General features: G+C 31.9%; 1 protein-coding gene across 1 annotated transcript; it reads right to left on the reverse strand.

Annotated features, from left to right (window-relative positions):
• Positions 1-2,629: 2,629 nt before the first annotated feature.
• LOC148601638 (uncharacterized) lies at positions 2,630-4,034 on the reverse strand. The gene is made up of 2 exons (XM_088555955.1): positions 3,663-4,034; positions 2,630-2,995 (listed from the first exon to the last, which is right to left on the reverse strand). The coding sequence occupies exons 1-2, from the start codon at positions 3,862-3,864 to the stop codon at positions 2,676-2,678; spliced, it is 522 nt and encodes a 173-aa protein (XP_088412081.1). The 5' UTR covers positions 3,865-4,034; the 3' UTR covers positions 2,630-2,675.
• Between the last annotated feature and the right edge of the window lie 9,261 nt (positions 4,035-13,295).

Below are 13,295 nucleotides of genomic sequence, written 5' to 3' on the forward strand. Positions count from 1 at the left end.
AATAACATTTCCAAAGTACATATGTTACTTTTACGATAACTAGCCTTTTATAGTTTCCTATAAATATACGGCGCCACACACAGATGTTTCATACGTGTTCTAATAAGATACGATCTAAACAATACGGAGAATTTTCCCCAAAATAAAACAAAAAACCAAGTGTTACTGTGTACGCAGCCATACGGGATTTCCATTTCACTTGCGTTTCCTGATTTTAAATAAGCAATTTTCTGTCTTAAAAGCCGTAAAGAAAAATCAAGGAAACCATGATTCTAGCGGATATCAAATGAACATAATCCCGGGACAAAGACCGGGCATGGAAATTAGATAATCACAACAAAGAAAATAAAATAACTAAAATAATACATACCAGATAACAAAAGTAATTGAGCAACTCGGGTCCCACTAAAACTGGGAGTATAAACCAGGTACACCAGTAGGGTAACGTCCTGTGCTTTTCTAGAAACACCCGCGAGTTACTATGACAAGTTGAACAAATCAGTTTTCATGGTGCAGATGGATATATTGTAACAATTCACGAGTTCATGACGACCGCCACGAAACGTCTGTAGTAATGACAAAATAAGAGAAGAAATTGCACTCAGAATAAATGGTTTATTTTCTGAATCATCCGGTAAAAAAACCATGCAGGGTATTTTGGACATTAATTTCATTGATAAATTGCAAAGACATCAAAGAGTGTGATGCCGTTAAATCGTTGGACTATTATGTGTCTGAAATGCCCAAAAATAATTTGTTGTTCTGGTTTGTTATTCTTTTCTTATTAGTTCTTTATTTCCGTTTTTTTATGAAAACAAAAACAAAAACAAAAACAAAAAACAAAAAAACAAAAACAAAACAAAAAACAAAACAAAACAAAACAAAACAAACAAAACAAAAATAAAACAAAACAAAAAAACAAAACAAAAACAAGACAAAAAAACTAACAAAAATAAGGTAAACTCTCAAAATATCCAAAGTATGTCTTTCTGCCTGCATCATTTTGAGTGTGTTATTTTAAAATCAACTTGTTGTTAATTTTTGAATTTTACTATTGATAATAATGATATATTCAAGATTGTCAAAATAAAGCTATTGTTTATTCTATCTGTATGGAATAAACACTCTGGGATAAACATCACTACTGGCACATACCCTATTCCGATTGCCAAATCCTTCATGCGCAATTCCTCGAATCCAGATCAATATTAATAAACAGTACGTAATATACACCGCTTGCATATAAAACTAAGCTATTTCATAATTATTTTTTAATGAAATACATAAATCAATATTTCAGTATGAAGTACTAACAAAGTGTGCCGTGTATATTATGATTCCAGCCATTCTTTATATCCCATGCAGAATTTCCCAATGTCACATGACCCTTTAAACGGGAGGTTTTCCCCACGTCGCTACTGTCTAAACATGATTATCCTCATATTCTATAATTGATGAATCTAATAAAATCTAACTTACCTTAGTATGGAGAAAACATTTTATTGAATGTCACAAACCAATTTTCGCTTATAAAGTTTGTTGGAATGTTTTAAATTCACCATCGTTCTGCTGCGTCGGCAAATAAGGAAGAGTTTTCTAAGATAAAATGAAAATTTCCAGTACTTAATGCATTTTTATGGTCGTAGTATAATTAGCTATTTGGATTCTAAAGCAATGGTCTTAAAAATTCGATACAATTTTCTATTGCATACGCTACGATCAGACATGCAACGTATCTCTCTTTGATATATAATTAATGTGTACTGGTCCATGGTGTTGAAAAATTTGCTACATGTTCTTAACTTATGAACTTGCTATCGAACTTTACGCAGATTTTGACCTTAAGCCTTTAACGACTAAATGGATGTTTTTTTTTTTTTTTTTGCTTCGTTTTTTTTAATTTTTTACTTACATTACTGTTAATAGAAACAAGCTAGTCTGAACAAAGAAAAAGAAGTCAATATTTCCCATCAGTACAATAATGTTGATTCCGTAAAATGGAATATCAATACATCTGATATATCTGATATACCTTTGTTCTTTATCATTTGATCTTTACAACATATCTTATTCTAAAGTAGGTAGACATAGACAACTCTTAAAACTCATTGAACGTTTGTATTCATCATTTTGCTACATTTTGCTTCGAGAAAAAAATACTATTCTATACATTGAAAGGTATGCTCTTTTCTCTCATTTTCAGACATTACTTTTTTTTGTAATGAAATTCAAACCCAAAAGCGTATTTAGGACAGATTTGTTCTGGATGATAATTTTTTGTAATTAATTTTTGTAGTCTGTTTAATACATTACCAACAAAAAATGTAAATCTGGGAATTTTGAAAATGTTTGTCTATCCTGATTGACATTAGTAGGTCTTCGAGACTGACATTTTCAGAACTATCTAGTTTCTAAACCTAAGTTGTAATTTGGCAAAAGATATGAGTAAACTCGTTTTAAGTTTGCGATGATCCTCTAATCATTGCTAAAATGACTACTATCGCCAAATTTTGTTTTATAAGATAAAGCATAATTGTGATTTTGTATCAAGTTGTATTTTCAGGATATATATATGACTTGATGCATCATTTACTTCAATAAGGGAAAAAGGTTATATATTTATTATACAGAAATATGTAGATCAATAAGTATTTCACAAAACTCAATTGAAATGTTTATGTGCACATACCACGGGTGATAGATATGAAATCAGACAACACAATAATTGTCATGACCGCACACACACACATTACTCCTATCCATCCAATTGCAGCTGCTGATAGTCTTGAATCTTGGGCCGAAACTTTTCGTCGTCGATGTGAAGACAACGAACTTTTGTTTACCGTCAATTCCTTTCTTGTTTTTTCGAGAGATGTTGCTAAGAGGTTAAGAAGTTCATCTTTGGTGTAAGTTTCACTATTACCAGTTATTTTATCTTCTAAATTTTCGTTGCACGGACAGTCGTTGTATATTGATATTGTTGGGTCTACAGAGCCTACATCAATAAATAAATTAAAAAAAATAAAAAAGGATTTTTACATATTTGTTAAAAAGGAGCAACATTTTATAAAATAAAAAAAATGATCAACAGCAAACGTGTTTTTGTCCATATGATGAAACAAGAAATGGAATTATAGACAAAAACAATTATTAGCGGAAATCAAAATAATGTAGTCTAGGGACAAAGACCAGACAGGGAAAATACACAAACTCACAACAATGTACATAAAATAACTAATCAAAATAATACATGCAAAGTAATAAAAGTAAATGAGCAACTCGGACTCCACTAAAAACTGGACAAGTGCCCTGGTAGGGTAAGCGCCCTCTGCATTTTCAGAAACACCCATCCATTTGTTCATAAAAAGTAGAGTCCAGGGTAGACCAAAGAAGAATGGAGTGGGATTATAGAAAACAAAAACAAAAACAAAACAAACAAACAAACAAACAAAAACAAAACAAACAAACAAACAAACAAACAAAAACAAAAAAACAAACAAAACAAAAACGAACAAAAATAATTATTGATGTTTTTGGTACAAATGAATAAATATATGCAATTCTGATATTTTTTTCGTTTGTTTTGAAGTTATGTTTCAATCGTATTGTGATTTTGAGTATTTGTGTGCCCTGCAGGACATTAAATCATTAGGTTTACCTACTAGTAACCAACTGCCTTGTAGATTGTTTTGTTTTTACACTACTTCTTTCTTTTTCTAGGCTCCTTGCGCTTGTCGTTAATCCTCGTGCGTAAATCGTCTGGTTCAATTTTATTGACGTTCCCAATGTACTAGTTACAAACCCGACAGTAGTTTCTATATCCCTTGAACTACCATTCAATGGTTTCTCACAAATGAAAACCATTGATGTTGTGCATCTACGTTGAGTTGGGCTATTCGACAAATCAGTCTGTAAACCAATACACTCAAAAAAGTCGGTTCCTGAAGTGACCTCGATTGTACGAATTTTTTCCAATGTCACTGATTGCTTTGTTGATCCCCAAACCCATTTATTGTTTAGGGTAGTTGCTCCAAGCCAGACAACTGAAACACGTACACAAGCATGATGATGGACTGGTTTTATTAGTACGAAGTGTACACGAGAAATGCAGGTAATTCTTAATGGAGTTGTATATATTACTTACAGTGTTCATATCAACCAAAATGTTCCACAGCAGCAAAATATCAGGAACCTTAATATACATTAAAATTAAATTGTATGTCCAAAACTTGAAATAGGAAGCAAAAAAAAAAAAAAAAAAAAAAGAAAACAGTAATGACATCATGTGCTACAGAATTTCATACAGTGGCAATAGTCAGTTTAAGACTCGTTGTTCGTTGAATCCGGTAAATGTCAAGTTCGGTGGGCTGTCAATCGTGTAAGATGTGAAATCTAACCGACGGTTGTAGAAATTTAATACTGGACAATCGAATAGTGATCACCACCATAGGAAGATCAAAATCATAACTTTTGATATAAAGTTTCAAATTTAAACGCCCTGTAACATCTTTGAATAAAATCGGCTTTAGGTATGAAATTAAATAAGACGCCCCAGTTAATTTTCAATTTCACGTGCATTTCGATAGATCAAATATAAACAACCCTTGAAATTGATGACATAAATAGACACGATTCATTGATGGACTTGTTGTAGAAAGATTCATTAGATGCAAGTAATATTGAAAAATGTGTAAATTCAAAAATGCCGATAAATTTCGTAATGTGTAACGTCTTTCACGGAGTCATCAATTACAAAATACGACGTTCAAGATCCAAATATATATATATATATATAGAAAGGCCTGAAAAATTCCGAACGATGTTAGAACTGTCAAATTTATATAGCCTAGCTGGCCGAGCGGTCTAGGGCCCTGGACTTTGTGCAGGCGGTATTGCCATAGATGTCACAGCGGTACGGGTTCGAGTCCCGCGGAGGGAGCGACCAAACATTTGCATCGCAAATTTGACAGTTCTAACATCGTTGGGAATTTTTCAGACCTTTCTATACGTTTACATATCTTCCCAGTATCTATTTGATCCGATGGAGCAGTGTAGCGAATAGAGTCTAGAGTCGTCACATTATGAGACGTTTATATATATATATCCTAGTCAGCCGAGTGGTCTAGAGCGTTGGACTTAGTGCAGGCGGTGTTGCCTTAGATGTCAGAGAAGAGAAGGGTTCGAATCCCGCTGAGGGAGCGACCAAATTTGCAACCTTACATCGGGGTGTAGTTTAGATTTGATTATATATATGTATGCATCCTTGTATTAACATACTATGTTGATCCTCGTCGTGCATGCTATGAATGTGCATAGTAATGCACTAGCAAGTAAGATAGTAGTGTTGTCTCACCCCATTAGACTTCTTATATGTATTATATCCTTGGTGTGGCTGTATTTGTATAACGTTACAGATCCTCCATTGTCTTACTCGATACCATCAGAGGCTGTCCTGTTCAGTTACATCATGTGCTAATGTTCACGTTCTAGATTTACTTACAAGGAAGTATCACTCGGTTAACGAAACATGTACATTTATATAGCCTAGTTGGCCGAGTGGTCTAGAGCGTTGGACAGGCGTTAGGAAATTTTCAGACCCATATATATATATATATATATATATATATATATATATATATATATATATATATAAGAGGCTGTAATACGCACTTTAGTATGTCAAATTTTCATGACAAACAATGCATTTGGAACAAAAGTGCTTCTGCATGTTCTGGATTTCAGTTACACCAACTCGGTTCACTTAGACTAGCGCCGTTAAAGACATTTCCAAGCGTTTAAAATATGGTCAGTCCATTAATTAAAAACATGCAATAAGGGCATTTTTTTTTAAATCCAACATTTTGACTTACATGTTTACAAATACAAAATATTCTAAGATATACCTACCATTATCCTTGATGATCGAAGTTGCAAATTTAATGACACAAAATAATTCCTCAGGCACTTTAGGCTCGGCCAATTTCCCGTCTTGTACATCTTTGCAATAAGCCTTTCAAGAAATATATGTGTTTTTGCATAATTGACTAAGAAATGTGATACTATATGTAACGACAGAATGAGGTTAATAAATTTAATAAAAAATGATTGCTTATTCCATTTTATATATTAAAGGGTGAAGTAAAATTACCTTTAAAGAGCTATCACTTTCAAAATGATTGTGACTGACTGAAAACCGCAATATATGGAATTCGCAAAGAGAAAATTCAAAAAAACAAAATTAGTGTAAATTTGTTTTTCACAAATCATTAAAAATTTAAATAGTATTTTAACAATCATTTCTCAATAAAACTCCATGCAATGATTTCTGAACTTATAGTGTGTTATTCTACATAAAACGTTTGTTGAAAAACTTTATGAAGAAAGTGTAATAAAACAATCCGAATTGATAAACTCGATAGTCATAGTTAAAAGGAATATTAATGTAAAGTCCGTACAACAATAGGCAATATCATATTGAACAATCTAAAAAGTTTGAAACCACTGCATTTCCGATTAAATGGCGAGTTATACTTGGTTTTAAGGCAAGACGAATGCTTTTATAATTAAAACATACTTGTGCGTCAAACCAGTTCTTGTACGAGAAAACATCAATCAAGTAGCATCGGTCGCAGAAAAGCTGCCATCCATTCTCACATTGGGTTTGACTAGTAACAGCACGAAGAACTATGTAAAAAGTGGTACAATTGCTTTTAAACATGAAAATCTAATATTCATAAAACTAATTCAATATTTAAGTTATAAAAGAGAGAGTAATCAAGGGAACCAAGGTTATAGCGGTTATTAAAAGAATGTAATCCAGGGACAAAGACCAGACATGGATAACAGACATACACAAAGAACATAAAGTTACTAAAATCATGCATACAAAGTAATAAAAGCAACTGAGCAACTCGGACTCCATTAAAAACTGGGAACATGGACCAGGTGCACCGGTAGGGTAAGCGTCCTCTGCTTTTCTAGAAACACCCGCTGGGTTAAAAAGAACTTACCAAATAAATGTAATAATTGATAAATAAAATGTGATTTACCGGTAAGAACGATGATGCACTAACCGAAAAAAAAAAAACTTTTCGCAAATTCTAATCCGTAGTTATATGTCCAACAGAAAAACACTCTACTTGAGTACCATTTGTTTTAAAGATAAATCTGGTGGATACAGAATTTTCTATTTTAGTTGAAGACCACTTATCCGGTTTTGAACCTTACTTTTAATTAATCTAATTTGGAAATATTTTTTATAAACAACAACGTTAACAAAGTATCATATTTCTACTTTGGTCTATGCATTCAATATAGAGAGTTAAATATTGTCAGTACTTATAATTAAAATTATAATTAGCCATATCGATTGAATCACTGCATATAGGGTCTATAAACACTCCATTCTACATTCTGTTGTAATGATCTTTCTCATCAGCCAATCAAATTTCATCTTTCATGATTTAGAAAGCATTTTTCAAAGGGAAAACTCAGAAGATTCTGAAAATGTCTTTTGAATAGAATTTAGAATGGAGCGTTGTTAGATCCTACTTATAGAGACTGAATGGAACAATTGATGGATCTTATTTTTATTGGGTTTTGTGTTCCCGAGACAGCTTTTGGTACGATGTGGAGATAGTGTCCACATATATGTGATATCAAAATGCTGGTATACAGAAACTTTCCGACGAGGATCTCTGTCATGATCATATATTACTGTATGTATGTTTTTCAGTCTGAACCTTTTTTTTAATTAATTGTCTGGAAATCTGTATGGAGATGCATGGTATCTGTTAATTTAAAATGTCATGTATTACGCAAAGCAATTTTAATTTGGAGTTATCTTCCTCGGACAAAATGGTACAATAAATACAAATAATGAGTTACTACTTATTTTGAAATATTTATAATCGCATTATAATCTCTGTTTTTTTTTCGCAAGATGTATCACAAAAATTAAACTGTCTGAAAATATTTTCAGACAATTTGAAAATTAAACACTGATCTTGACACATTAGTTACTGTGTAATACTATTATTGTATATTTAATAAGCCAACTCAGAAATTTACTTTATTCATCGTTGGACCGCCGCAGCGTATGCCTAAGATACGTCAAACCAGGGGCGTCATGATCAATATATAGCAGTCCCACAATACTATACAGTTTCTGAAACCGTCCATTAAGATATTTACCTACACTCATCTTGTTATGTTAAACTGTGGCTTACTTTGTATAGAGTTACTTTTATATTAACGTGTAAAATTTATTTACGCAAGTTTTTTCTTCTTAGGTACGTAAATGTTCCTTATATCTATGAAGTATAAGTCAAATTGTACGGGGATAGTTTTTTATCACTGTAGACAGTAACACAGTATGTAGAATTATATGTACCTCTTTCAAAACATGTAAACACTTTTAAAATACTCCTCTGTATTAGTACTTCTCTTGATTCTTCATGTAAGTTCTATCATTAATGAATCTTGTATGTGCCTGTTTAAGTAACTTATTTCTTGTTATTTCTTGTTATTTCTTTTTACAAGTTTAGTATAACAAAATTATTTGTTAATTTCCTACCTCGCCATTTATGTAATATAGCGTGAGAATGTGTCCATGCAAAAGGTAACTTCTGATTTAAAAATATTCAGAACAAGTCGTTATGAGAATGTGGGCAAATTTGGAAACATATGAATGATTCATATAAAAAACCCATCGATCTAACAGTATACCTTTACTCAAGAAGGTCTTCTCTATTCACAATTATCAGTATTTGATATGTACACTGTCAACAGCATCGGTTATTTTCTACTATGTTCCATCCCTGGCCTGATTCTTACAGAGACTTCAAATGGTATAAACGAGGATTAAGTCAGCAGCTATTTCTAATATTATTCAACGGTTTAAGTTAGTGATAGTGACTATTTCAAAGTTCTTACACAATTGGAAGTGATAAGCCTTTTCAATTTTGAAATTCACTGTCCTTATGTGGTTTCGCATTATTTCTCAGGTAGAATAATCCTTTGAAATATCAAGATAGTTTTAGTATTTATCATAATTTTACTTCATTAAAATTACATTAAGAAAAGAAAATATTTCATCTATCAAAACTATGTAAATTTGGGTTTAAGAAGGTCTAATAATAATATTTCATAACCTTTTTCTATCGTTTTCAAATACTTCAATATTACAATTGGATCTGTGCATTCTTTGTTTTCCATATTTTTGAAATTCTACGTTATAAAATATCAATCATTAAGAAAAAAGAACTGAACAATCTAAAATAATGCATGTACTAGAAAACTGTTCTATTTAAAAAGATCCAGGGGAAGCTCTGAAAATGGGGGCATTTAACTACTTATATTACAAAATGTTTGTTGAAGCAATAATTCACATTAGAAAACAAACGTTGGAAGTGGCATCCCCTTAGGCAAGTCAGCACACTCCCCCTGTTTCGAGATTCCTTGATCTGCCACTGTTTTGACATGACATGGTAACCCAAGGAAAATCAATATTTTAGGATTGACTTATTTTTAAACAATGTTTTTCACATTATCTACATGAAATTCGATCCAAATTTAACAAGCGCCACTACAAAATTGTAACATATGTTTAAAAAGATTTATGAGTTTTAAATTGTTTAATGTGTTTCTCATTTGAAATATCGAACAATGATGGGATAACAAAAAAGACATACATTGTATCAAGAATCAAGGAAACGCCACACATATTTATTTCAAATTCAAATTAACGGGCTTGAATCCATTCTATAGTAAATTATAGTTTTGACAGTAGTTCAGCAAGATTAACGTTCACACACCATGATACAATAAGTATACTGATGGTGCAGTTCACATGATGCAAAGTCCCATCGAGACAGTTCATTATGGCGCAAAACTTCACTCAGCAAAAGAATAAACGTACAACTTACGTTTATTGCTGTCAAATATCAAATTCAAAAGCATATATCTTATTCAATGATATATGAACTACCAAAACAAAAGGCAAATGTTATTGGATCCCCTTAAAGTTTCTACGTATTTTTGTCACACACTTACTTCAAAAGTTTAGTAATTCAAAATAATAAGGAACTATTTTCTGATTTTTTTTCACATGGAAAAAGTGACGTCACTTCTAACTGCTTTAATTTCAAGAAACGAAATGATACTGACGGTATCCCTACCATCCGGTTTTTGTACGCTGTCGAGATTGAGTCCACAAATATGTCCCATTTCTTTTGGAGTTATTAATCTATATTCATTTGTAATCGCAGCTTTTATACACCACCAAGAACCTTGTCCATGTAAAATATACATACTTGTTGATATCATGAAGATGATATAAAGACACTTTCCGACAAGGATCTCTGTCATGATCATATATGTGTGTTGTTCAGTCTGAACCTTTTAACTTTGAATCACGTGACTCTGTATGGACATGTTTGGTACATATTGATATAAATTTGCATGTTCAACGCAAGCCAATTTCTATTCTGAATCATCTTCATCGAACAGGAAGTGATAAAAAGATACAAATACAATGACTCCCTGCATATTTGGAAATATGTTATACTCAGTATAAAATCTGCTTTTTCCTGGAAGCTGTATCAAACGAATTAAACAGTCGAAAATATTTTCAGACAAATTGTACATTTAACACTGCGCCTAAATCATTAGTTGCTGTATAATAGTGTATATTTAAAATGCCAACTCAGAAATTCAACTTTCTTCATTGTAAACAACGCTGCTACGCCACAACATACTCGTAAAATAAGTCTAATCAGGGTAGTCATGAACGATTGCAGTCCAAGAATTTTATACAGTTTCTGAATCGGTGTTTTCTGATGTTTAAACAATGGCTTTCTTTGTATAAGGTTACCTGAATATTACTGTGTAAATTTCATTAACACTATAAAAACAATCACTGACCATAGATTGTCTGTTTTGTGCTGCAATTGTACTTCGAGTTATTAGTTTGTACATATGTCAAATGAAATATATATATTTGCTGTCAAACTCCCTTTTAAAATTTTTATGTGGAAAAAAAGTTCCTCATATATTTGAAGTATAAGTCAAATTGTTCAGTGGTAATTTTTTTTCTTGCACCTATACTATTAGTCAGTAACACAGTATCATGAGTATATAAAGTTAAACGTACCTGTTTCAAAACATGTGAACCCTTTTAAAATACTCCGCTATATTGGTATTTCTCTTGATTCTTCGTGTAAGTTCAATAACTGCTGGATCTTGTATGTACTTGTTCAAGTTCAAAAGATACTTGATTTATTTAAAATTATTGCTTGTTATTTCATTTTGTCAGTTCAGTATAACAAACTTACTTTTAATTTCTTTCCTCGCCATTTATCTAGTATAGCGTGAGAATGTATTCATGCAAAATGCAGCTTCTAATTTAAAAGTATTCAGTACAAGTCTTTATGAGAATTGGGCAAACTTGGAAACATCTGAATCATGCATAACGAAAACCAAGCGATCGGATAATATACTTTTACTCTAGAAGGTATTTTCTGTTAAAATTACCACTATTTGATCTCCGCACAGTTTAAATTATTCAATATTACAATTTTATTTTGCATTCTTCGTTTTGCATATACTTGAAATTGCACGTTATATAAAAGGTTCACTGGCATTTTCAATCCTTCAGAAAAGATCTGAAAATTCTAAAGAATGCATGCGTTCAAAAGCTTTTCTATTCAAAAACAAAATTTATGCACTGAAATTATTTTATGATTTCATTTTTTCATTTATTTTGATTAAATGAGTGATTTCTTTTATCTAGCAGTTTTTTTTTATAAAATCAGAGGACGAGATTCGTGCATGTCACCGAATTCACTTTTAGATCTATCTCAGTGACGGTTACAGACACAAAACCGGTCTTAGTTTGCCATTCGGTTTATGCCATTTTGAGATAAAATTATAAAAATTGTACATTAAATCGGCACTTTGTAAGAGTTACCATTCTTTATTCGGTTTGATTTGGTTGATTTTGGTGGGAGATCAATGCAAGGTTTTCCCAAAAGTGAAAGTTTGAATAATACAGAAAGAACTTTTGTCACTTGAAAGTAAAGTATATAATGATAAAAAGGCATCATTAATTCGGTGTATTTTTCTACATCATGAAACAACTGTACATCTGAAATTTATATGGACTGGTATTTGAATGGTTTAAATATTGTACCACATCACCTGAAGCAGATACAAAATGCAGGTGTAAATGTACTGTTTTCCGTTTGCTTCCATATATTCACGCATTGTAGGATCCAGGGGGAGCTCCAAAGGGCATATTACCACATGCATGTGTTGACAGAAAACCGACAAAATAACCCGACCCGAAAATATCCAAATTTACGGTACAAATCAAATGGTATGTGTTAGTCCAAACAGCTTTTGATTTTTAATAGTTCTACAATAATGACGTTACGCTTCGTTTATGCAGACTGCATGTGGAATTCTTAATAAATTATTTTTTCAAGTAGATCAAGTACATTTTGTATTGAATATGTATAGAATGGTTGGATCTGACGTACATTTTTGAATTTGGGTTCTCTTTACAATGGAATGTGATAAATTAAAGATGGTTCACGTAATTCATTGTAAACTAAAGTTGAGCTATGTCATCGATTGTAAGCGCACAACAAATATGTTAAAGGTTCCAGTTTTATGACGCTTTTGTTTTAAAAAAAATTAAGTCCAGACCGTGTTTTTATCTTTGACTTCTGTAACACTCAATGCTTATTATATGTGTGCTACATCCATTTCATTAGTTCGTCATATTTAGTTATCAAAACATTACAAAGTTATACGTATCTACCTTTTAATGTTCCACATCCATATCGTCGTAAATCTCTAGTAAATAGAATACATAATAACATCTATTAGAAATACTGTAAGGAGTGCCGACATTATTGTAAGACGCTTTAATTCATCTGACTCAAAACAAGGATGGGATGCTTTTAAGGACGAACCAAAGAGATTGATGGCCATCAGCTTATTACAAAATTATCGGATACTTGTTTTGTAATACTGTGAAGATGGAATATGTGCTTAAAACTAATTCCATACACACACGCAACGACGACAAAGATCAAACTATGCAATATTACAGGTAGTAATTGTTGTTACCAATAAAAACGTACAGGTATAAAGTTATTATTCAAACATATACTACAAAAACTATGAAGGAACTCCATTTTTCCTTTTCTTTACCTTGATAATAAACCTCATAGATATATTATACGTTTGTGTCCTTATCAATATAGATAGCAGATGGATTGATGTCATCT

This window comes from Perna viridis, chromosome 12 (genome assembly GCF_037379345.1).
Source record: "Perna viridis isolate PV_CMFRI_1.1 ecotype Kerala chromosome 12, ASM3737934v1, whole genome shotgun sequence".
NCBI lineage: Eukaryota > Metazoa > Mollusca > Bivalvia > Mytilida > Mytilidae > Perna > Perna viridis.

Excerpts from the sequence above, each read along its gene's own strand:
- LOC148601638 (XM_088555955.1), bottom strand. The coding sequence starts at position 3,864 with ATGGTTTTCATTTGTGAGAAACCATTGAATGGTAGTTCAAGGGATATA. Across the intron at positions 2,996-3,662 it reads TACAAGGCAGTTGGTTACTA|GCTCTGTAGACCCAACAATA; the intron begins GTAGGTAAACCT and ends TTATTGATGTAG.